A 25175-nucleotide genomic window follows, 5' to 3' on the forward strand; every position below is an offset into this window, starting at 1 on the left:
CGGATATCCCCAAACTCCACCACTGACGTTATATACAAGGTTGGAGACAAACGTCCTTAACGAATTACGATGGGTTATACGCCTTGTAAACTTGTAATCCTCCCTCAATAGATTGCACAATGCCGAAGAAAATAGTAAGCACGAGGACCAGAGCCGCAATCCAGAACGTGTACCACTGCACCCTCCTCCGCCTGTCATACCACCATCGGGGGAAGGTATCTGGTTCGGCTTCATCGAAAAGTTGCTTCAGTACTATGAGACGATCATGCCAGAATTCGAAATTCTCAATATAACGGTCTTCTGCCCTAAGACGTCCGCATTTGACGGCTTTGGTGTCGAGTTTCTTCGAGGTGGAAAGCTTCTTAAACCATTTCTTGGTGGTTTTGTCTGTTCCTGGGAAGAGAAGTGCAAGAGTTCGTAAAGTTTCATCAACCAGTCCAACAGGGAACAGATTGCTGCTGAAGTTAGCATCAATTGAGACTAAGGAGAAGGTAAGCAGAATAGATACCTCTTCCGTTGACATTCCAGAAATGAAGCATGGTGGAAAATTGCTACTCCCTTACCATCATCAACTAAACGTAGGTGATCGGCCAGATTATTCGTCCATCGAATCTTAATTCCCGCAATTTGTCCCAAATTCCTCGCATTGAATACTTTTTCGAACCTCACCGTCTCCTGCTCCAATATCTGAGGGGCGCCAAAATATTTGGTCATGCACTCCCCTAACGAGCCTTCTACCCAGCCCACTTGCCTTCGACCTGTAAATCCATATTGGAGACACCCAAACTCGACCATCAGTAGCAACCTTGCAACAAGATCAATGGATCCATCCAGAAGCTCATCTTCGTTCGCAGGTTTCGGCAATGGTAACTCGTAACCGAGAATTTGGCGGACAGAATTGCGGTTCACAGAGTTCTTGAGATGCTGTGCTATCTGTACTATGTCATTGTGTGTCCTAACAGAGACATGTCTTCCTCCATCGTGAAGAGCATCGCTGCATTGCTCGGTGTAATAGGAAAAATAAGCGTCGTAGTCGTGGTAGATATCGTAAAAATGTGATGGGCACACATCAAAGTCCCAGAGATGGCGTAGAATCTCGTGCTTGGTTTCTACGCTGGTCACAGGAAGGTGAATAGAGCTGTCCAGAGAAGGGGTTGCCGCCATCTGGACTTAGCCTAGATCCACGTGACTGCCGGAGGCTTTTCGAATTTTCCAGGCCGGGCTTTGCGTCTCTGTTCTCGTAATATCATCACGTCCGCTGCTCTCAAAGCTTCTACCACGGATACTTACAAGGAGCTGAGGATTTATGTCCTTTGTGCCCTTGTCTCGTTCAAGGATCCTGATCGTTGCCGGGCGCAAGGCGCACAGCGGGGCTGCAAGTGACAGCTGCATGATGAGGTGGAGCGCAGCTGCGCCTCCACCTTTATAGAGATATCGGAAATCGGTGCTGAAATGTGATTTTCTATTTGATTTTCCCGTCAGGCTTATCTTCTCAATCTTTTTTTTAATAGCACAATAAATAATCATCTGGACTCTCTAAAAAGGGATACAATTGGCATTATATGCCAGCTTGATTTTGCTCTCAAGTTTGGAAGCAAAATAATTAGTAGTTGATTTGTTATGTGTTTTTTTACAATTATCCTACCCAAAAAAGCAACAAAACGCGGTGGTAGCGCCCCTCCAAAATAATACCGATTTTTGCGATATCATTGTACAACACCACCGGCACCTCATCTCGCAATAAATTTTGAAGCTTTATCCTGCAAACCGGCCTCGAGAATATACTGGTTCTATTTTTGACATCTTACCCTATCCTCTTCTTACAAACGTGCCTATCCGCGACAACCCAACCATTGATCTCAATGGCCTATTTTTGAGTACCTGCCTAAGGATAAACACACCGTGATTCAAGCGCAATGCCTGTTGGAAGTAGTATAATTCCTTGGACGAGAAGGCTAAAAGACAGCAGGCCCCAGTGGCATAATTCGCAGGACTCTACTGGTACCTTTTATCGCAAAATGGGTCGAGATTTGTCGTGTTGGGAAGCCGTGGGCAAAGCTCGCGAGACGTTCATCCTCATCGCGGCTGAAATTAAGGTCTATCTGGAAAAACACAGCGATCCAGTTCCTTATCCGGTGACATGGACTATTTATATGATCGGGCGAACCAAAGAGACATCTCAGCCGATGATTATGTTTTGTTGCAGGGACTCGCATTCTCGGAAACAAGTTAGAAAAACTGTGGAGGGGAGTGGGATTCTGGACCAATATCAGAAAGTGGGAGTCGGGGATGCTTCACGGCCTCCAGATTTCGATCAACTTGTGCAGTTGGCCGGCGAGTCTTTCGAATCTGCCAGTTTTGGCGTTTCCGACCCAAACCTAAATCTAGAAGGTATCTGGGGCTTGGACGAGAGTTTTTATGCGACTAATTTTGCCTTTGCTAAGGAAGCTGGGGTATTTTTTGGCAAGCCGATCGCTCTTCCCTTCTACGACAAAGAGGGGTCCCTCGCCTCCGTACGAATGGCCACTGCTGGTGGTGTTCTGAGATCGGGGGGAAGATGTTTTTACCTAACGGCCGGTCACGTATTCAAACCCGTCGCGGATTTCTCCGTCCCTCACCAAGCCGAAGGTATGTATGATCTACAGCGAGCATGTATTTCCCATCCTAAGTCACGAGTTATTAATGCTTCACGACTTGCGGGACATTGAGCAGCTTTCGATATTGAATCAGGACTAATACAGAATATCTAGACGATAACAGTTTCGAGTTTGATATTGGCGAAAGAAGCGATTCTGAAGATGATTCTGATTTCATAGAAACAACTAGCAGAGGGAGCATCACACCAGATCTTGCTGAATCCGATATCTCAGAAGCCATGACAGCATCTGTTGGCGATTATATCGAGTCCACATCGCGTCCGGAATGCACCTTGGCTAAAGAAAATCTCAAGGAAGACTGTGAAGACGTCTCAGTTTCAATGGACAAGAGCTCAGACTCAGAAAATACGAAAATGCTACTGCACGGCGACCTACAGGTCATCATTGGCCACCTCCTAAACCCTCCTGAAGAACTAGAGCATCCCAGCCTTGATTATGCCTTGATCGAGATTTATCCCTATTTTCGAGGCTTCAAATTAATGCCCTTAGAAAGTCATCTTGGTTCGCCTCGCCTCCATCCCCGTGGAGTCGCGGCGAGGCCCCGAGATTCCAAAGTCCTTAGCGTCACGGGGTCAGCCGGTCTTTTACATGGAACCATGTCAGGAACTCCGACTTATATGACCATACCTGGCTCTAGAAGGATTCAGGAATTGTGGACCGTCAGATTTGAGGGCAAATTGGTTAATGGCGACTGTGGGTCGTGGGTAGTCAACGCTCAAAGTGGCGATTTGTTGGGTCATATCGTCGCTGGCAGTCCGGAATCCGGAGTGGGGTATATTGCTCCTGCATATCAGATTCTAGAAGACGCAAAGACGAGGTTTGGATTGGATTTAGAATTGTATCCGACAACAGAGTCGACAGCAATAAAGGACTTGCCCCTGTTCAAGACCATTGCTACATCAACTCCCGATATCTCAATGGGCTTGGAATCGAACGTTCAGGTGGGCGAACCTGCCGGTTGTCCTCTGAGTGCCTCTACACGACCACCCAGTTGTGAGCCTTCGCTATCTATGGGACTTGCAGAAAGCTCTCAGATGATATCGAAGGAGGTTGTAAGCCGTCGAATTAACGCAAATGACGAGTTTTTAGAAAGACGCAAGCGGGCACGCCTAAACTTTCAGATTGAAGTTAAGAATAAGTTAGCTAGTTTCACAACGCCAAAGATTACCTTCGAGCCACTCGTGGAGAACCTTTATTGGCCGGCACTTTTGCCAGCCTTCAGTGCCAAGGAACCAGAATCTGAGGATGGCGGGCTTCTTATGCAACAAGCAGCTATCACTACGATCGACCCATTGAAAGGCGTTGCTAACGCCGAGAATGGTGAACTCATTTTTTTGAACAATGCGAAATCCCAGAAAAGTCAACCCATTGTTCCTAATCTAGTTAATGGTAGTGCGGTGAATGGATCAACTTTACAGGGAGCAAACGGAAGAGGCTTCTATATGGCATATCTAGAATGTACGTCGAGCCCTGCCCCCACACGTTTATTAAATTGAGGGCTATCTTTGCAAAATTTCGTTCGTCAAAGTTCTTTTTCTGACATATAAGACAGCTCTATGCCGACGTCGTTGCTGGCTAGATCCCCGCTATGCGACGGTTAGGAGTCCTTCGGGATTTACCTGTGTAGTCCTCGTCAATGGTCGGGTATATCGGACAGACATCAGCTACGAGTCTGATGGGCTAGCTCAGGAGAACGCAGCAATGCGGGCATTCATGGTGTGCCGTAACTTTTCGGTCAATGGAGGCATGCTCGCACGTAATGGCGTTGTTCAGGGTCTGACAGCCAATAAGAGTAGTGGCATGCATAGGAGACGTGGTGGCTATAGCAGCAGCGTAGCCTCCGCGTCTACCTATAATAGCAGCACCAGCAGCTCAACAACGACTTCTGAATAATGTTAATCCGGAAATTATAATCAATTTCAGCAGTTTGATCTTACCATCCTAACCTAGCTTAGCTTCACCACTAAGATAGGCCGCTAAGCCAGCCAAAAGTCAGGATGCAATTAGATAGGCTGACTTCCAATATACTGGGATAACTACTCAAACGGGGGATTAAGGTTTTCTGCTTATTGGGCAGTTCTTCTTTTCTACCCCGCAACGATCTCTAGCTTTTAAATGACTTACAATCACGACTTCTCCATCTGCAATCTTAAAGTATATTTTCCACCATACAGAAAAAAAGGAAATTTAAAGAATAATAAATCAGGGGATACAAGTTCATGCAACTGCCGTCCCAACTAACTTAATCACGCTAAAACGAAAAAAAGGTTAACAAGAAGGCCCAGAGTAACCTTTCTCCATGAAAATGAACACGTCTAGCATATTATCGAGCAAGGATTCCATCTATATTTTATATATATAAAACTGTACTATAGCGGGTTGCTACTAGTATTATCAACAATATATAATTTTGTTGCAGAAAGTCCAGTACTCGGGGCTAGTTAGCCGAAGTCACTGTAGCGCCATTTTAGTATGCAGGAGTACTTACGAAGTAAAGGCTGGTCAATTTAGAAGTAACTAGCAACCAACACAATAGGTAGTGTTATTACTTTTGCACCTACGACTAATGGAGAGCAGGAAACCGAGTAACCTGAGCAGAGGGTGAGGCGAGGTTAGCGCCTGGGTGGTTCGGCGATGGTGACTAATGGCGTTGTCCGGACGCAGATTACCCGTGCAGTATTACAGCTACGACACAGCCAACCAGATAACGAGCCGGTTCCAGAACAACATTGGCACATGGTTCTGCATCTCAAAAGTACTTCGTAAAGCCACGTCCACAACGAGAGCCACCACCAACTGAATCTAATATATGTATCAGCAGGGGTAAGGGAAAAATACTCTCCCCCGTAGGTTTACAACACTTCCTTTGTTGGATACCAACTAATATATTATATCAACCAGCGCTATAAAGAGCTAGAAAGGAGAAGTCTACCCTCTTCGACAAAGATCACTCCGCTACCCCTATTTCTACCGAGACAGACAATAGCCCTCGATAGCTACCGAACTGAACAGGACTCGTTGTCGACATCGTGAATATTGTCATTATGGACGATGATTTCTACGCGTCGTCAACGAATGTTAGGCCTCCCTCGTCAGCTTGGCGCTCCGTCGCCTGGGGAGCTATAACAAGCCCTAACGTCGTCCTTGCTCTACTCCTAGGACCGTTCATTATTGCAATCGTAACCCGCTACTTGAGCGGACGTTCCGTTGAGGCATCTTCTAATGGAAAGGCAAAAAGGCCCTGGAAGCTGCCATACTGGGTGCCCGGCGTCGGTCACGGGTTTCCCTTGTAAGTACATTTGGTGCCTTATCCGAAAGAATAATAATTGACTCTTGATAGTTTGATGAACCCAGTCAAATTGATGAGAGAAGCAGGGTGGGTAATTTTCCGCGGTCACTGGGAGGAGATCTAACATCTTTCAGCGACCGGAGTCCCCATGATATGTTCTCTTTGAACCTTGGAGGCACCACCCATAATATTAGTATGTCGCTTTTTCATTTGTGCATTTACTCTTTCTCGCTCAAATTCACGATTATTATGCTTATCGGATTCGATGGCTAATGCAAAATATAGTATCCGACCCGAGTTTGGTCAGAAGGTTGGGAATTCCGTCACTATTAATTAGCATAGCTAATTGTGCATAGTGTGATGGCACAACGAGAGTCCACTTTGCTATTCAAACCAATTGCTATATCAGTTGTTCGGAAAGTAAGAAAACCCCGCTCTATACCGAGAAACGTACTGACAATCTGGGAAGTTCTTCGGTATTCCACCGGAGAGCGTACGGAAATTTGACAAGGTTTGGGATGTAATTGCCCCAAAATCTACATATCGATTGCACCTGACTGACTTAACAAGGAAATGAATGCCACTACCAGTTACCTAATGAGAGAGCCTCACATCGGGATTATGATTGACCGAACCGTACATTACCTCGAAAACCATATCCCCCAGATGATAACGTTCACGGACGCCGATATCGACCTGCAACCCTGGGAACGGTGGGCAAACGCCTCGTACATTTCTTCCACCGAGACCGAGATCAATCTTATGACCCTAATGCGAGACATGATGGGAAATGCCTCCGTTCCAGCGATGTTCGGTAGCGCTTTCATAGAAAAGTATCCCGACATCCTCCACGATATCTACGCCACCGATGCCGGCATGTACTTTTTCCTACTTGGATTGCCAGCTTGGACGCCGTGGCCTGGGGTGATAAAAGCCCATATTGCGCGGAGGAACGTTTGGCAAGCTCTAGATGAACACCAGAGAGCTCTAGATGCGCTTGCTTTAGGGAAGCCCTTTGATTACAGCTGGGGAGAGTTGGATGATGTTAGTGAATTCATAGTGAAGAGAAATGAGGTCCAGAGAAGTATGACCCTCTATGAGACACTTTCACAGGTAGTTATCTAATGCTAACTGTATTGATTTAGGAAATGGCTTCGAGATCAGAGAAAGGGGAGAATTCAGTGTAAGCTACTCTTCATATAACTACTCTCCATAGGACTCTCACTTAATCATACACAGGTCCTCTGGGCACTGGTAGTAAACTCCTCACTCCTCGTCTACTGGCAACTCCTTTACATCCTCTCCGTACCTGGCCTCGCCGACCGAATCCGCGCTGAAATCGCCCCATACGTAACCGTCACCCAGGGCGCCACCATCGGCAAAATCTCCGAAACACCTAAACTGCACATCTCTCACCCGGAGCTCTCCAGAAACTGTCCCCTCCTAAAATCTACGTACTTCGAAGCTCTCCGGATGAGCGACCAGCCATGGTCTGTCCGACAAGTTGGACAGGATGTTGTGATTTCGGGGGATAAGAAGGCTGACGATCCGGCGACGTATTTATTGAAGAAGGGGGAGTATGTTACTATTCCGCATGATTTGCACATGAAGGATCCGAAGTATTTTAAGTATCCCGAGGAGTTTGATCCTGAGCGATTTTTGGTGACGAAGGAGGATGGATCGGTTGAGGCTAATATGGGAACCATTGTAAGCGAACGACTCTTTCCCATCCCACTTCACTTTCCCATTCCCTCCTCGACCCATTGCCCCATACAATTAAAAGCATACTAACCACCTCATCCACCCCTCTAGCGCCCCTACGGAGGCGGTCCATCGTGGTGCAAAGGCCGCATTATTGCCGAACGTGAATGCCTCGCTCAAGTAGCGGGCATCCTCGCATTCTGGGACATTACACCCGCAGATAAGCAAGCCGGATGGGTTATCCCTAAGCAGAAGAAGACGGCTGCAGTTTCGCTGCCCGTGCATGAGACGAGGGTTAGGATCAAGCGGAGAGTCTTCGATTGGGAGCGGTAGTTATTCCGGATGGCACTGGCTCTCCCTTCCCCGGAAAGTTTATTACGTTACTTGTTTATTGGGGTTTTCGGGCTCCTGCTAAAAAGTCCAGTTAGGGCCCATGTTGGTACCTGACGTGTAGAATAATCCATTTCTTGTGCCATATTATTTGACCGGGTGGAAGTCAATCTCCTAATATTTGTAGCATGGTGGCCTAAAAGTTTGCCCGTATTCATACATACACATACAATCCAATCCTCCTATTCCCCGAGTCTGGCCATCGTACGTCCTCGGTGTAAATCCCTCTAGATCTCATTGGCCATCCCGGTTTTACACTCCCAAGTATATCCAATAAATAAAATTTCTAGATAGCTGGTAGGTGGAAGTGGTGGCCTGCTTCTTGCTATCTAGCCATTTGGATTTTCGCGCATTGCACCCTGCATGGTTCCAATGATTGGTTGAGTGGGAAAGTGCCATTATCGACCGCCCCTCCTGGCGTTGCTAAAATACTCAGGATATCCCTCATTTTGTGTTCCACATGGGTCCTATGAGAGTCCTCCTTCGCCTGAGAGGCACCGACATCTCATATGGAGCTTAGTTAAATGCGTGTAGTTGTTGAAGTCGAGGTTAAGATTATCGGCGCTTATACCTGGTCATCAATGCCCTGACCTAGTTGGGGTAGCTGCTGAAGGGAGGTGGCACCAGCCCGGAACTAGGGTCCTTTGATCAATGAATCTCAAAAATCTCCAAGTCCCTCTTCCCATCATTAAGCTGATTAATTGCCTTTCCATACATGTAAGTATTAATATATGCATCCCCTATATAAACGTGGAATCTCCCCTCCCTCCGTAAAATAATCGGTGTAGAGCATCCCAAGGGGATGCATATAATATCCCCTAGCACACAATCATATGGACCAATTCCCATGAGCCCATTATTAGAAAGGACATACCTTCGGCCTTGGACAGCGGGAATGATGTGATCGGAGATGAACTCTTTTCGTTCCGGAACCATCGACGGGTGGAAGGCGTCGGCGTATGCAGTCATTTGCTGATCCATGATATAGGATGGATTGGTTTCTCGTGTTAGGCTAGCAAATGATCGATAGGCTAAGCTCATGAGATCTCGAGGGGACTTTTCGTCATCCATTGATCCGCAGCATAATGTTCGGCAGAACGCCTCGTGGTCTTCCTCGCTGATGTATTTCTTGGATCGGAGGAGAGCTGACCGCCAGTGGTGGAATGTGAGGATAATAGTATCCAGCGCCGTGACATCTGATAATGGGCTTCCAAGGTCTAAAAGGGTGCCGATGACAACTGCGGATATCTCGAGGTGATCCCCAGACTCCGAGAGCGAGAATTCGGCCAACGTATCGCCAGCAGCGCAAAACGTATCAGATAGATTGATTGTGGTCCTACACATTGGTTCCGTCGATACACGCTGTTCCCAATCCGGGACCCAGCTAGGAAGTTGGTGGATATTTGGTTCGCGAGGGAAGCTGGCGCAGATAACATCAAGGCGACGACTTACACGCAATATGTAGTGCGCAACGTCGATATAGGTCTGCCGTGTGGATAGGCTGTAGTCGACTTTGAATTCCCTCCTTTCTTGGCTTCTTAGTACACCCAGTATCCCGAACACTTTATCCTTAGGCTCGACGCACAGCTTGTGTCTGTGGAACAGAAGAGTTTCAAGCATGTCGGACTCGCGATTTCTCCTGCCCACGTCAACAAGGTTCATAGGTCCTCCCGAGAGCAGAATATCATCCCAGCCGTTGCCCTTTGTAATAAAATCATTGAACTTCTGTATAATAACCTTCCTTCCTGTTTGGAAAAGTCTTGAGACCCTTGTGAGCATTGTCCAAGGTATAGCATCCGGCCCACAATAGACCGCAATCTTTTTAGCATTGAGAGCCTCCTGAACAACCCAGATTCTCTGCCAATAATTGCGCTCAAATAGGTGAACCAAAGCAGTGAAGTGAGGTCTAAAGCTAACATCTTCGACAATATCTTGGAGACGATCAGGATGATGATATATCTCCCAAACCACATCCATAGCCAACTTGCTATTGGCTTCTTCAGGGCCAAGCCACATCACAACGCGCTGTGCTTTTCGGTAGATATGCCTCATCTTTTGCACCTGGTGATTACGCTCCTTGACGTTTTTCTGATCGATACATAAAGCATCCACCCAAAGTATCACACTTCTGTTCTCTAGACGGAGACGCTCAAGTGCGAGCATCAGATTTTCCGTGACCGGAAACGAGTATCCATCTAGACGGATCAACCGCGTGTTCTCCGCAATACCCCACGCGTAAGAGAGCGCGGAATAATTGCGGGGAGCGTCCAGAGAGTCATGAAATATTTCGCAGTGGACCATCGAATGCGCGCTCCCTGGCAATAGCCGTAGAAGCCGCACTTCGTTCTTCTTAAGGTCTATAGAGGAGTAGCGGAATTGCGTGTCGCCTAAGCGCCTCCTGATTGGGCTCACAGAGCTGCGCTCACTCGGTCGGGGGCTGGATAGGAAAGCCATGAAGAGAAGAGAAAATGGTACCGATAGGCATAGGAGAACGGAACTTAGCTGTGCGCTGAAAGAAGGATTGGGGGGATAACTTGGGGATTTTATCAAGAACGTTGATTCGGTGAGGCTGAGGCCTCACGAAGGCTTCCCCGGGCACGCCTTGTAAGGAAATCCTGCATGGCCATGGGGCATTTCAGTGGCGGGCGCAGCACTCACAGCCGCAAGCCGACATGTCTGGAAAAAGCAATACCAGTACAGCGTACACTGCAATACGTACCCCGTTTCGCTATTATTGCGGCTCTTCGTGGCAATGATTCCGTTCCAAAGAAGCAAATGAAATCTATAGGAGGGTTCGGGATGCGAGTGTTGGTGATTACCTCAGCCGGCAAGTTGTACTGCAAGGTCACATGATTTGTCACCAATAACCCGGAAATCAGATCGAATTCTACAATACCTACCTGTTACATATGTGCCTGTGCAAAGTAGGTACCTAAACATTTTGGGAGGCGAAACGCCTTGTTTTTGGTGGGATGAATGCTTTTGCAGTTTAATTAAATACAAAGAAGCTATACCGGCTTTCATGATGGCATCAAACGTAATGAGCAGCGGCTCAGTCATTTATACTCGATTGGGCACCCATATATCAGCTCAATGCTAACCAAGCTACTAGGCTCATAAGAAGTGGCAATCCTAGTAGAACTGTATAGCGCATGTTGCTGTTGATATAATGAATTAAGCGTGGCTAGGGAGACGAGGATAGCGTGGGAAGGGAGCGGTTAGTCGTCTGCGGTTTTGGGCTTGTACATGATGGTCGTCACGTACTATTGACTTATGAGTAAATAATATATCGAGGAGGGATTGCTACATACCTTTCTCTTATATCTAGTGGTAGCAGAGACGGCAAGCACATTCTCCTTTATTCTGCTGGTTACGAGGTGATTCAGAACAGTGTGGTTTGGCATCGTTAAGACACTGTTATCGTCCTTCATAGGGGTAGCAGCATTCAAGATTGGCTTGCCAAGGAATCCAGGAAGACTAGGTGGCGTGGGAAGCTTCTCAATAGCAGCTGCGGCGTACTGATACTCGGCGGAATCCTCTGCCTTGTCCAGGTCGACGAGATATTGCGGCACCTGCGACGAGAATCGACCCTGGGGAAGAACGGGCTTGGTTTTTGCGGGTTTCGCAGTCTCAGATTTCTCATCCTCGCCCGATTTTGCTTCTCCCTTTTTCGATGGATCAGGCGTCTGGCTTTCTCCACTAGCAGATTTTGTTTCCTCGGAAGCGGTGATAGATTTGGGGATATCGTCGGCGCTAACTTCGATGTAGTTGACTAGATTGTTGCCAAAATCAACGGTGGTCGGGAGATGCTTCGAGTATTGCATTATGCCATCGACAATGAATCTGATATGATGCGTTCCTGGCCGGACATGGACGAACGACCTATAGACACCCGGTTGACCCTCACTTATCCTAATGTCAGTCTATCTATTCCTGATCTGCAAGCTTTTAGGAGCGGCACTTACACTGGATGAAGCCTATGCTTCTTGTTCCATTGGAAAATAGTACCTGTGACATATACCTTTTCCCCTCCCTTGCCTTCTAACCATTCGAGCTTTGTTGGTACCGTCGCCTTTGTCTTATCCACGCGTAGTTCTTCGGCATCTTCTTCATCAATCGTAGTATTGCTGAGCGCAGAAGCACGTCGAGGAAGAGTATCATCGTCGAGGGACTCTATGTCCAGCACAGGCGGGTTGACGTCCGATGGGGCGATGATTGGCGAGCCTGGGGTATGAACCTCCTCCTCAATAGGAAGCGGCAGTCTCGGGGGCCGCGTGAGGTGATACGACATATCTTGTGTGGTTGGCGGGCCCGAGGGTTCTATCGATTCGGGATACGGGATTGAGATGGCGTCAGGATTGGTTCCCTGGGCGGGCACATCAACGGGCTGGCTTGGTTGATCTCGCACCTCGACGTGCTCGACCTTAGGCTCCTCCCGAGATTGTTGCGAACCCATTTGAGAATCGCTGCTGTTGCTGTGGGATGACGGAGTAGATGTGTTGGGGGTTTGCGATTGTTGACCGAGTTGGTTGACAGGATTTGATTGAGAAACGCGTGGGCGGTGTGTCGCGGTGGTGGTCGCGGTGGTAGTGGTTCCACGAGCCTGGGCCAAAGAAGGCTCAGGAGCAGCGGCAGACCTTTGTTGGATTACCCTCCGTGTGGACGACGGCTTTGTGAATTCATGAGGAGGGGGAGATATCGACGGGGAAGCCGCGCCGGAGGGCGCGGCGGAGGGCGGGTTGCGGGCATTGGAAGGAGCATTGCCCATGCTGGCTAGTCGCTATATAGTTATCAGGCCTTGCTATCTGTGTGACCTGATTGACTTCGAGGAGTTGAGAACCATAGAGCCCGGGCCTATAGGTGCGGCAGATCCACGTTCGTGAAGCGGGAGACACAAATCGACGAAAAGGATTCCAGGGATAAAGATAAAGAGATATATATAGAGATGCAACGAGAGCTCGAGCTGGAGCTATCCAAGCAAGGTTAAATATGAGATTTATGGCTTGGGAGAGCGTACAATAATCGGAATATGGAATATCGGTAATGTGCGCGAGGCCCTAGGATGGTGTATATGATGCTATTCGGATGCCTGCCCAAGATTAGATTAGCTCCCGTGTCCGCCCCGCAAGCCAGAGCCAGCGCCGAGGAAACGGTCCGTGCACGCGCCATCACAACAACGACATGGACTTTATTTATTGCGGTCCATGTTTATTTTATAAGCCTCAACTCAACGCAACATTCATGGAAGCCTCAATGCTGCCAGCTGTGTACCTGCGTCTGCCATCACGTTGGTAGATGCTGTCTACTTAACCGAGGGATATTGCATTATTTGACATTGACCTCGAGCTCTTTAGCTATATTTATCAAGACATCGTATTATGTCTGCCATGGCGTGGCTATCAACTATCGCCAGCATATCCTCATACCTCCTCCTTCCACTTACGTTTATTTTCAAGTCGCTGCTAATAGTCCTTGCGCCCGTAATTCACCTGGGAAGTTACTTCGCAGCTGCCGCATTGCTACCCTTGAAGCTACTCGTAAAGTTTGAGGTATGCCCAACCGATTTGAAGCACTCAATAAATATCCGCTAATTAACAACAGACTTTATACATCTATCTCGGAGTAGCGGCAATTATTGGACTTATAACAGGCTCCATACTCTACCTTTCCTCATCTATCCTCGTAATGGTCTTCGATCTTAACTCTGCTCCCGCGGACCGAAATCAATCGGCAGCTTCGATACGAGCTACAAAAGAACAGAAGGAACTTGAGGGAGCCTGGAAGAGCTCACTCTCTAAGTCAGGTCCGGACAGGTGGAGAAGCAAACCAACAGAGTGGCAGGATCTGGATCGAGGGAAGCGGCGAGATGATACCGGCCTGCTTGGACAGACAATAATCGAGGAGGATGATGATTCTGATGAATATTAGGCCTGGCATTGCTTGAACAATTTACAGGCTCCACAATTCTTAGAGCGGCTTCATCTTTTCCTGAATTAAAATCTTGATTTTCAGGCGCTTTCTTTGCTGGTGGGTATCTCTCAATCTCTCCATTTAATAAACACCTCATCAGTCCTGAACCGCTGAGTACAGGTGCTCTCTTCTAGCGGGGTCCGAAAGCCAGTCTCATATGCTAACAGGCCGGCATGCGCAATCATAATCCCATTATCGATGCAAAACCGTTCATCTGTGGCAAAGACGCTCCCACCTCTATCGTTGGCCATGAGTCCCATCATTTCTTGAAGTCTCTCATTGCAGCCCACACCCCCAACGATCAGCACTTGATCGCTTCCAACATGGGCCATGGCCCTCTCGGTGATTTCAACCAGCATTGCGTACACTATTTCTTGCAGCGTAAAGCACAAGTCTGCAGTAGTAATAATCTCGCCAGTAATAGGGTCCCGCTGTTCTGGATTCGCCTTGAGCTCAGCGGCAAGGATATCAATTGACGCTAATATCCCAGAAAATGAACAGTCCATTCCCTTCACCGCATATGGAAGATCCAGGAGAACTTTCCCCTTCTTCGCCAGCTGCTCGATGTTGTAACCTGGGGCAGGGTCATTGCTGATCTCCAGCGTCCTTGCAAACCTGTCCAGGCAGTTCCCCACGGCTATATCCAAAGCCTCCCCAAATATTCGATATCGCTGTTCAGCGTATGCGATGACTTGGGTGTTTCCACCACTGACATACAGAACCACGGGATTCTGGGCGCCGGTAATCTCTCTGCCCATCTCTATATGTCCCACGCAGTGGTTGACTCCGACAAGCTCCTTCCCCCACAGCAGAGATAGCATTCGAGCGGCCACTGCTACACTTTGCAGGGGTGCCCCCATCCCTGGTCCTTTGGTATAACATATACAGTCAATATCTCTAGTTGACACTCCGGCTTCCGCCATCGCTTGCTTGACGAGACTGACAACCCATGACCGATGATGTTTTGCAGTGTCCTTAGGTAGAAAGCCCTCCCCGGGTGGTGAGACGAAGGTGTGGCGGATATTAGAGAGGATTATGGCAGGCTTGCCTGGGGATGGATGCGATATGATGCCCACGCCGAGCTTATTCGCGCTCCCCTCGAGGCCGATGGCGATCATTTTGAAGATCGGATCTTTGGCTCTGAGACCGAATATTGGTTCTGTTCACAGGCTGTCTAGGCAGAGTATTTGTACCGGTATTGGTATGGGGTTGAATGAACGCTGTCGCGGATACAAATTGTGGTAGAATTGATAAGTACTTATTAGCCCCGCCGCAAGGTTGACGATTAGACGAGGCTGGTACTTCGTAATCGGCCGATAAGATTGGAAATAAGGTTGAAGCAAATGGCGGCAGTTTGGAATAAAATGCAAAAGAACGAGCAAACCCGAAGTACCAACAACGAAAGAATTGGGTAATAATATAGCAGAGTGATAGAAGCACTTCAGAATCTACAGATAATATCTTAATCTACACAGATACGTTGTTATTTGGAAAAACTCAATTGTGGAATCGGGGCTCCACACCCCTGCTCCTCGCTTAGCGGCCATTAGCTCCACGAGCTTTCTAGTATCTTTCTTAGTATCTCTTCACCCAGCCTCTCTGCGTTACACTTTTTTGTTAAACTGTTTTTCTGCAGCGTGTAGCATTGAAAATGGAGACTGATGGTTTCCAAGCAACTACGGATGCCTTTATTTCCTGGCTTTCAGACGCCGGTGTTCGAATTAATCCGAAGATAAGAATCGAGGACTTTCGGTCAGACGGTCGGGGACGTGGAGTCGGTGAGCTTGCCTTTTTGTCGTCTTGTCTTTTAACCCTCTGATCTATGCTGTTCTGCTCAAGAGAAAGCAATACGCAACTGGTTTTCGTCAGTGCATGGCTGCTTTACCTTGAATCCTACTGGGGGCAGAATCCTTCGAGTTCTTACTAACCGCTTTCCAGTTGCTGCTGCGGACTTAGCAGAGGACGAGGTTATTTTCAGTATTCCCCGGACATCCGCTCTCAACATAAACAACAGTTTGGCTGGAATTGATGCAGGCTCCTCCAGAGATGCTCTTCTCAACATGCCTAGTTGGTTGGTATGTCGTTCATTTATCCGGAACCGAACAGCTTGCTAATACGGACATAGGCTCTAACAGCCCTCATCATCTCCGAGAGCCAACAATCGAATTCGAAGTGGGCTGCTTACCTCGCCGTTTTGCCTCGACAGCTTGATACCTTGACATTTTGGTCCGAATTGGAACTCACAGAACTGCAAGCTAGTACGGTGGTCAAGAAAATCGGCAAGGCAGGCGCAGAAGCCATGTTCTCACAACATCTTCTACCGCTCGGGCTGGGAGAATCTAGTACTGATTTATTCCACCGGGTGGCGTCTATCATAATGGCGTATGCCTTCGATATCCCCTACGAAGCAGACAGCGAACAACAGACTGGGACTGCTGGAGCAGAAGACGACGAGCTTGTGTCAGACAATGGGGATGAGAAGACGATTCTGTCAATGATCCCACTTGCGGATATGTTGAATGCAGATGCCGACCGGAATAATGCACGATTGTGCTGCGACAACGAGGACCTAGAAATGAGGACTATAAAACCAATTTCGAAGGGCGAGGAAATCTTCAACGACTATGGCCAGCTTCCACGATCTGACCTGCTACGTCGCTACGGATATGTAACAGACAACTATGCCCCGTACGACGTCGCTGAGATATCTACATCTTCCATCATGTCTGCGCTGACAAGTGGGCCGCTCAAATTGGGCGAGGGCCAGTTACTGCAACCCTTAAGTGAAATGGAGGCAAAGAGAAGATTGACACTGGCCGAGCGGGAAGACGTCCACGACGATTCCTACGATTTGATCCATCCTAATACGGAAGGGCCAGCAATTCCTGATGAACTCCTGGCGCTGATATACCTCCAACTCCTAGACGAAGAGAGCTTAAGGGCAATCGAGACTTCACAGAGCTCTCTCCCCAGTCGATCTAAACTAGCAACTGAGCTTGTTGGGCAAGTTCTGGCAGCATTGATCCAGCTCAGAGAGAAGGAGTATGCCACGTCAATCGAAGAAGATGAAAACCTGCTCCAAACAGAAAGTGTCCCCTACCGCACAAAAATGGCTATGCAAGTTCGACTAGGCGAAAAGAGAGTTCTCAGGGCTGCAATTCAAGAGGCATCCTCGTTTACGGGAAGCAACAAACGCATGAGGACCGGTCAAGGTTCGGAGCCTCAACCCCCGGCGCAAGGAAGCCTTCCGAACGGCAAAAGACAAGCAGAAGATACGTTGAAGGCCAAGAAAAAGGGACGCTATAGGTGATAAGGCTAGTCAAGTCTGAAAGTCTGGAAAATGGTACGTTTGAGAGTGTTCCACGCTAAATAAAATGATTTCATTTTGCCTAATTAGGCGAAGCGGGGAAGTTCCCTCTATATATTATTTCTGTTGCTCATCTGGGTGTTAAAGTACAATAGACCCTCTCTGCTCATTGTGGCTTATTGGGTCCAGAGATCTAAAATAGCAACGCTTTGCTAGCCCATATCCTTGGGCAACGCCTCCAATCCGTAGGCACATCCAAATGATGTCCTACAACGAAGTGTAATATACATACGCGCTGGTATAGCGCTCGAGGGAGGTGTGTGTGTTTCAATTGGTGAAATCACTCTCCTTCAAGTGGGTGCTGTGGGAGCCGCTGCTGGTGGTCCCGTAGCCGCCACACGACTATTCGAGGGACTTCCGTTGGTTATTCGGTTTCTATCGTCTTGTCGAGGACGCTGAGGTAAGAGATGCGGAGGGAACGGTATTGTTGCCCTGAACCGGAGAGCCTTGGTATCATATGGATCCATTTCATATACGGGCTGCTCCTCTTCGTCATCCTGATCATATTTCCACCGATCCGAACCATTCTCTTCGACAGTCCGGAATGCAGAGGCCATACCCCTACGATCGATCCACAAGCGACCACCACGACCAATTCGTCTACGATATGCTGGCTGCGGTCGGGGCTCGTCTTCTTCTGGCGGAGAGTTGTACCTGAATGTGAAGGGTTCAGGCTTTTCTTGAAGTGGCGAATCATGATCAGAGGATTCCGAAGCAACTGACGACGGAGGAGTCATCAAGTACTGATACTGTGCGGTTGCAGGACGGAACCCGCAGTCGGGATTTTGACCACTAACCGGCGAGAGAGGTTCTCGGGTGAGATCAATGTGGTTTTGATTCCACTTACGATGCTGGTTTGTCTTCTCTTCAATCTCTCTTTGAAGAAGATTCTCTTTCTGGGCAAGAACGTTACCCAGTTGGACGAGATCGGCGTCCAGCGGGCGGCCATCCGAACGGCCAGGCAAGCGCACTTGCGAACCTGATGGCCGCTGTAATGCGGGGAAGTCGGAGACCTTTCTCTTTTGTGGCTATTCTGAGGTTAGCGATGAATACTCTGGCAGGTTTGGTGATGCTTACCCTTTGGTTGATCAAGTCCTCGTCATCGCCCTTGATACCAAGCCTGACCTTTGCCTCCTTAACCTTAGCACGTTGCTCAAAGATATTCCGGTCAACATTCAAAAGCTCTCGTTTCGTCATTTCCCGCTGGAATGCCAGCGCCACAAGTTGGCGTCCTTCCTCAAGTTCTTTCCTTAATCTCTTGAGTTTATCAGTGCTTTGGACGTCCCGAGCTCTAGTCTTCCTAGTCTGCCTGACCTCGCGACGGCGGAAACACACATAGGGATCACCATCATCGTTCTCTTGGTGGGTCTCGAATTTCAGGCTGGGCTGCAAAGGCTTATTGCCAGAGGCTTGCCTGCGGACCTTCCAGTGCTCGTAGATATCTTTGGCAAATGCATTTTGGATTTTGTCATCCATCTGATTCTTCAGCGCATACTTCATGGTCTCGAAAGGTACCACTGTATTGTCTACAGCTGCAAATGGAGCTTGGAGTTCGGCAGTTTCCTCGAAGACTTCCATGATTTTCTCGAAGTCAGCCTCGGAGCATCGTGCACCCATTCCTTTCTTTTGGTTATACACCTTTAAAAAGGCATCATCTTCGGTAGTCATATCATATTGACAACCAGTGCATTCTTCCACGGTTTGCGAAAAGCGAATGTAGGTAGCGGGTTGGGCAAATTTTAATGAGTACAGGGCATCGTAATCGATGTTGGTACCCTCCTGGGCAGGAGGAGCTGGGATTTCTTTCTCGGTATCCTTCTCCCCTGCGCCCGCACTGGCGGCCAGCGCGGCTTGGAGATGGTATTCCTGGCGTCATGTTAGCGGAGGGACTTTGGGCTGGGTCCACGTCACGTGGCGGGGCGACATTTGCTTTGTTTATATCACGTGATTACTTACATTCTCCTCTGACCGCTCCACTCCAGTTTCAACATGATATTGATTCTGAAGTGAATGAAATTCAGCAGACTCGATCTGGTCCTCGCGAAGGATCTGCTGGAGGGTGGATTTGTTGAGTTTCCGCTGCCTCACGACCCGGGCTGGGGCCTGCGATCGCATGGTGGCGGGTCAAGGTGTGACAATGCAAAGGTGAGGATCTCAGCGCGTGATCGCGATTTTTCCACGCTGAAAATTTTTGAGGGTGATATTTGGATCATGATGTGATGGAGGCCGACATTTCAAATCAAAAGGGCATGGTTGTTGTGGCTCTTTTGATGGCTGAAGATCGGGTGGCTCGACGGTCGTCGTTTGGTGCAAAGTTTTCTGGCGAGCTTCAGCTGCTTCACCCATGTGTTGTTTTGTCGGCCTTCCCAGATTTAGCGAGCTTTCGCCTGTTCAGGCCTAGCGCGGATAAGCGAATATCAGATTCCCCAAGTCTCATATCGAACGGATTCGCTCGTTGCGGTAGATAGTCAACAGTTGCATTGCATTGCACATTCTACAATACCACCACCAAACATCGTAGTAATTGTATTGTGCCCGCGCTTTATCCACATTGCATGCAGCTCGAGAAATTATACTACTAGCTCAGAGGCTTAATCGGGGCATTCCTTCATCGCCTCTGATCTCCATCCCCTATCAGCCTCCCTCCACAACACCCCTCCACACCCCGCCTCCGCCAACTTTGCGCAACCTCTTTCAACATGGGCAACACCAGCAGCGCGGTGTTAGAGAACATCGTACAGGGCTCCAACTGTATGCCAAATGCTTGCACTTCCTTTCGCCAGCCACCAAACTAACTGTGGTAGTTGATCGCGATGAGGTGGAGAGGATACGAAAGCGCTTCATGAAGCTGGACAAGGTGGGTAGTGCCGCACACCACCTCGGCGCATAGAACCCAACGTTAATATGTGATGTGATGGGTATTAGGACAACTCCGGCACCATCGAGCGCGAAGAATTCCTCAGCCTTCCCCAGATCTCCTCGAACCCCCTCGCCACAAGGTCTAACTCTCCCAGCCTTCCCACAAGCCAGAACACGCATTAACATCCCTCTAGATTGATCGCGATCTTTGACGAAGACGGCGGCGGCGACGTAGACTTCCAAGAATTCGTCTCCGGCCTCAGCGCCTTCTCCAGCAAGGGCAACAAGGAGCAGAAACTGCGATTCGCATTCAAGGTCTACGACATCGATCGCGATGGGTATATCAGCAATGGGGAGCTGTTTATCGTGCTGAAGATGATGGTGGGAAGCAATTTGAAGGATCAGCAGCTGCAGCAGATTGTGGACAAGACGATTATGGAGGCGGATTTAGATCGCGATGGGAAGATTAGCTTTGAGGAGTTTACGAAGATGGTGGAGAATACGGATGTGAGCATGAGCATGACGTTAGGTATGTATTATCTGTGTGTTCCTTTTTTCCCTTGGTGGTATGTATGGGGTTTAGAGACTGACTTTTTAATAGATCAATTCTGAGTGCGATGTTGGGCAATGGCCATGGGAGACAATCTATGATATCACGACCATTTATGATTGGAAGGGGCTTGAGTGCGTTTTTCTGCGAGTGTGCAGAGAAGCTAGGAGCAGAGAGTCCAGCACTACTGTGGATGCAGCGCCTTCTTCGGGGTAATGAAGGCAAGAGCCTAACAATCCAACAAGCAACCAAGGAAGAGAAAACAGAGCATTTAAACAATATTTTCCCTCCTATTTGACGCCACGCCCTCCCCTTTTCTTCTACGAATGTTTGTTTTTGTTTCTTTCCTATCATCCCTTTGTCCCTTCCAAATTCCAAATCAACACATCAAAATCCCCCCCCCCCCGGCTATCCCACCTCACCCGGCCTTATTTGCCTTCCACTCTTACAGCTTCATGCATCTTCCATCCTCCCTTTTCAGTAACTATCCACAAGGAACTCATACAAAACCCTTAATGAGTCCAAGCGAGACTCAAGATCCCACTACAGGAGTCCGCCGCCATCGCTAGCGAAAAAGCTATGTATCATTTTATATGCCCGAGACGACGGCACATCCGCAAGCGCATGCCATGCATGTTTCGGCAATTCTCCGCCCTCGTGAAAAACAAACATGCCCATACATGAAGCCACCGCCTCACCCTCCCTCTGCATGGCATATATTTCCGCTGCAAGGGGCAGACAAACCCCCGTTTCGCGGCTCTTCTTTATTTTTCTGATCTCTCCACCTAGAGGGAGGCGCCCTCTATAAGCCCTTGTACTACGTACTTCTTGTCAATAAATATGCAATCAGCCTCCCTCCCTAGACAGATACCACGTGGCAGGGTTGGCTGAAGTGATATACCTTATACCACGATCACTTTTGGCCCTTCAGCGGGTAGTTCCGTGCCATTCCATTCCATCCCTTCTGTGAGTCTATTGACAAATAGATATTCCGTCTGAGGAGTTTTCTTTTTTGCACTGCTACATATTAATAACTATTAGTATTAGTATTGATTTTTTGGGGGATCTTTAGTTTTGTCAGTTCGTATTTATTTTATATTTACAAGTTTTCCGGAATCGTATCTCTATAAACCCTGCCTTCCTATATAGTAAATTGAAATAATATAAATTAATATAATAAAAATATATAATTTATATGAGGAAGTGAGTAAATTCTATTCACCGTTTAATACCCTGTTTTCCGAAATTTAATTTCTCTAAATAAAATATTATCGCTATATTATTATCTACACACCTATCAAGTCCACCTCCCGATAGCAACGCCATTTGCTAATCCTGAATGTCCCAAATACCCCGCCATTACAAAATATTTCCAAGGAGAATTATTATTTATTAGCTGTGTTGCAGTTTTATACAGCTAAAACAGTTTGCTGATCATCGGCTGTCTCTTAGGCCCAGATTTGCCCGCGCTGGAAGTCAGATCTTTAGTTTTGTGATGTATAATTCTCGAGAGATGAAATAGGTCAAAGGGCATTCGTAGCCCAATCGGCGGTTTTCTCGCATTTTATATACATGGTTATTTTGCCCAGATGGATCGCTTATTTTTACCGCAGAGAGCAACTGTGGATATAGGGGTTCTCGCAATCCCTGGTATCCCTCTGCTCGCAGAGAAAACCGGCAATTATTTATCAGCCCCTAATATGTTCCATGGTTGGATTTACTGCCCATTGCACTCGACGCCCGCTCATTCATTGATTCCAAAAAATTTCTTGACATAATGTACAGGAGATATGTAGGATAATAAATAACTAGAAAGATGAACAGCGTATCACTGCTGTTCATAAAACCATGAGGGTTGGTAAATGACGCGTGGGCTTCCCTCGGGTGGTTGGGCACCAAAGGCCTTTGCTTTTTTCAGTCTATTGATTTCTTAATACTTCGTAATATGAAAAATAACCCTTGAGGGAACTTTATACCAAAATACCATGTGATTCCAAGGGACTCAAGGGCCTGCAACTAGAATCTTCCCAGGTACTTTTTCTAATTAGCACTTGTTCCCTGGAGCCCTGAGCAGCCTCACTCGAAATGGGGCATTGGAGGGCCATATATCCCGACAAATGCAGGGCGTACGGCCCAGGCAAAAGGAAACCCAAATAAATAGCATCTGATGTTGCTTTTGGTTCAACTGAGATCCATTAGGCCGTGGTTGGGTGGCCCCCGGTGGTGAGAAGACTCGCAAGCTTTACCATTTTGGGCCAATTCTTGTGGGTAAGCGCGTAAGACTACATTACAATGCCATTCAGACGAGATAATACTCATTGGTGGTGTTTTGTAGCCCTTTGGGGGCGGGGCTTGGTCATGTATTGATCTGATCACAACAGGACCCTAATGCATACATAACGGTCATTCGGTGACTCCGGTATACGGGGGCTCGCGGGGATTTGGCTGGTCCGTGTATGGGCGCCTGTGTATCGTATGGAGATGTTCCAGAGGTTATAACTTATATCAAGCCTCAGTTAGGCACCACCACAAGACCTACCTCCTTAGCACCTGCCCACCTTAAAAAACTTGCGCAAGTAGATCCTAATCTTGCGATGCGCTTCTGACGCGTCTGTGGGGGATTTGCGCGGTTCGACTCCCCGGTTTGCTAGTGTCTTCTGGGGCCCTGTAGCTATTCAAGGTTCAGGTTCAAGGGCCATGAACGCCTCGTCTGTGCGGCGCTGGATCCAAGATTCTATTCTAATGGGGCTGAGGAATTTGCCGTTTTTGGACTGGGAGGGCTGTTTCGAGGCCTTCGATGTTGTTCTGATCTTAGACGAATCCGATCCGGGGGAGGGGGGGGGGGGGGACTGCTGGTGTCTCTCATATGTGATATGATCCCGTCGGTGATAGCGGCGATAAAGGATCGGTTTCGACGCCCTGAAACTCTCCCGCCCGACCGGCTATTGGGTTTGCGAAAATAAAATAACAACCACACCTGTCGACGGACAACATCCGAAATGTAGGATCGGATAGAAGCCGAACAGCGACGCAGGTACTGCCCAGGTACAGCTACAGGTACAGGCACGGCGCCGTACCGGACTCCGAAGACTAGATTCGTAATCCTGCACACAATATTTTAGCCTCTCCACTCGAGTCCGACGCACGCAAAATCAAGAGCCGGTTTTATTTGCTCTGGTTAAAAGGTGGTCCATGCACGGGAAGATCGCCCTGGTGTTCACGCCCATTTCATATTTCGGAGCAGATCTGGTTTGCCTTGGAACCATGTACAGTACTGTATACTGTCGTTACCGTATTAAGGGCCATGACCATGGCTATGAGTGACTTGGCACTGGGCTGTTGCTTGCTAGTAGGTGGTGGGCCCCGTGGCCAGGCAGCCAGCTCGGCCAGGGCTCGTGATGTTCGTCATGGTGTTGATAGAGAAGTGATCTGCTGTCTCCCTCCCACGCATTTTTCCAAATGTTTCGTGGGGCTTTTCCACTTGGGCCGAGTTGGGCATGGCGACAGAGCGAACTGGCTAGATCGGGAGTGAAAATGCGTCGGGGGAAGCCTCCGTAGGCCAATCTTAGAATGCTTGCCAGTGACGCTGCCGGAAAACTGCCGAGTGGCTACGAATTCCCTCAGCGCGAGACTCGAGTATTGAGGGAGCGCGCAAATTCGCGATGTGGTGCCCGCGCCAGTCTCAGCGCACAGAAGAAGGGGAGGTTAGTCAGTCGGGTTGGGCTGGGCGTGGAGGCTTCTCGAATGCCGGTATGCAGGCAACTACTGACCATTATTGGCGACGTTGTAGGTAGTATTTATTGTATTGTATTGTGTGGTGTCCCTTCTGAGGAGCTAGCGTGGCGCCGCCTTCGTGCCCTTCGGACTCAAGGGAGATCATAATAATGGCGCTGTGGCCGGCACAAGCTCTCCTACTACTGCAGCTCAGGATGAAAGGGGAAAACGCGAGAGATGCTATACGGAGTAGCTCCATTCGTCGGGGGAGTTGCCAGAATGGGAAGGTTGGTTGAGGAAGGGGGAAGAGGAGCACACTGTCGGCGTCGGGTCCGAGGAGGTGTTTTTCTGTTTGCACGTTGGAGAGAGAGAGGGTGGTACTCGGTAGGTGGCGAAGATGAAGTTGCGAGATGGTGAAGCAGAGCGGTTGTGTGGTTGTTGGATGTGGGTTGTGTTGCGTAACAGCGGCGATTTGTAATAGCTCCGTGGTGCCATCGTGAAGCTGTGCAGTTGTGTGGACGAGTACCTACCTCCCGTACCTTTCACTTCAGGATACTAGCAGTGGGAGTTGTGAAGTCGTGGATATGTGAGGTGGAGATGTGGATAGCACGGAGGATGTGGACGTGGTTGGTATGGCGTTAGTGCAGCCTGTGTCGATCCTCCAGCTGGGCCGGGGGG

At 48.4% G+C, this 25175-nt stretch overlaps 9 protein-coding genes across 9 annotated transcripts; 5 read left to right on the plus strand and 4 right to left on the minus strand.

Annotated features, from left to right (window-relative positions):
- Positions 1–64: 64 nt before the first annotated feature.
- On the minus strand, positions 65–1164 carry BP5553_07042 (Uncharacterized protein; the record flags this gene model as incomplete). The annotated part of the gene is made up of 2 exons (XM_032015665.1): positions 65–480; positions 564–1164. The coding sequence occupies 2 exons, from the start codon at positions 1162–1164 to the stop codon at positions 65–67; spliced, it is 1017 nt and encodes a 338-aa protein (XP_031867934.1).
- Positions 1165–1916: 752 nt separating this feature from the next.
- On the plus strand, positions 1917–4550 carry BP5553_07043 (uncharacterized protein; the record flags this gene model as incomplete). The annotated part of the gene is made up of 3 exons (XM_032015666.1): positions 1917–2628; positions 2751–4115; positions 4210–4550. The coding sequence occupies 3 exons, from the start codon at positions 1917–1919 to the stop codon at positions 4548–4550; spliced, it is 2418 nt and encodes an 805-aa protein (XP_031867935.1).
- Positions 4551–5701: 1151 nt separating this feature from the next.
- BP5553_07044 (Cytochrome P450) lies at positions 5702–7980 on the plus strand (the record flags this gene model as incomplete). Its single annotated transcript, XM_032015667.1, has 10 exons — positions 5702–5946; positions 5998–6033; positions 6081–6139; positions 6232–6256; positions 6303–6366; positions 6416–6466; positions 6517–7030; positions 7092–7129; positions 7186–7653; positions 7759–7980. The coding sequence occupies 10 exons, from the start codon at positions 5702–5704 to the stop codon at positions 7978–7980; spliced, it is 1722 nt and encodes a 573-aa protein (XP_031867936.1).
- A 635-nt stretch (positions 7981–8615) lies between these two features.
- On the minus strand, positions 8616–12805 carry BP5553_07045 (uncharacterized protein; the record flags this gene model as incomplete). Its single annotated transcript, XM_032015668.1, has 5 exons — positions 8616–8742; positions 8912–10570; positions 10619–10713; positions 11349–11949; positions 12003–12805. The coding sequence occupies 5 exons, from the start codon at positions 12803–12805 to the stop codon at positions 8616–8618; spliced, it is 3285 nt and encodes a 1094-aa protein (XP_031867937.1).
- Positions 12806–13424: 619 nt separating this feature from the next.
- BP5553_07046 (Uncharacterized protein) lies at positions 13425–13965 on the plus strand (the record flags this gene model as incomplete). Its single annotated transcript, XM_032015669.1, has 2 exons — positions 13425–13586; positions 13639–13965. 2 exons carry the CDS (start codon positions 13425–13427, stop codon positions 13963–13965), a joined length of 489 nt encoding a protein of 162 aa, XP_031867938.1.
- Positions 13966–14075: 110 nt separating this feature from the next.
- On the minus strand, positions 14076–15125 carry BP5553_07047 (putative tRNA threonylcarbamoyladenosine biosynthesis protein kae1; the record flags this gene model as incomplete). The annotated part of the gene is made up of 1 exon (XM_032015670.1): positions 14076–15125. The coding sequence occupies one exon, from the start codon at positions 15123–15125 to the stop codon at positions 14076–14078; it is 1050 nt and encodes a 349-aa protein (XP_031867939.1).
- A 533-nt stretch (positions 15126–15658) lies between these two features.
- BP5553_07048 (putative Ribosomal N-lysine methyltransferase 4) lies at positions 15659–17317 on the plus strand (the record flags this gene model as incomplete). The annotated part of the gene is made up of 3 exons (XM_032015671.1): positions 15659–15785; positions 15946–16082; positions 16133–17317. The coding sequence occupies 3 exons, from the start codon at positions 15659–15661 to the stop codon at positions 17315–17317; spliced, it is 1449 nt and encodes a 482-aa protein (XP_031867940.1).
- Positions 17318–17664: 347 nt separating this feature from the next.
- Positions 17665–19489, minus strand: BP5553_07049 (Enhancer of polycomb-like protein; the record flags this gene model as incomplete). Its single annotated transcript, XM_032015672.1, has 3 exons — positions 17665–18402; positions 18452–19240; positions 19331–19489. 3 exons carry the CDS (start codon positions 19487–19489, stop codon positions 17665–17667), a joined length of 1686 nt encoding a protein of 561 aa, XP_031867941.1.
- A 584-nt stretch (positions 19490–20073) lies between these two features.
- On the plus strand, positions 20074–20845 carry BP5553_07050 (Calcineurin; the record flags this gene model as incomplete). The annotated part of the gene is made up of 5 exons (XM_032015673.1): positions 20074–20125; positions 20179–20231; positions 20300–20373; positions 20428–20762; positions 20835–20845. 5 exons carry the CDS (start codon positions 20074–20076, stop codon positions 20843–20845), a joined length of 525 nt encoding a protein of 174 aa, XP_031867942.1.
- Positions 20846–25175: the final 4330 nt, after the last annotated feature.

This window comes from Venustampulla echinocandica (assembly GCF_003357145.1).
Source record: "Venustampulla echinocandica strain BP 5553 chromosome Unknown scaffold_5, whole genome shotgun sequence".
NCBI classification, from domain to species: domain Eukaryota; kingdom Fungi; phylum Ascomycota; class Leotiomycetes; order Helotiales; family Pleuroascaceae; genus Venustampulla; species Venustampulla echinocandica.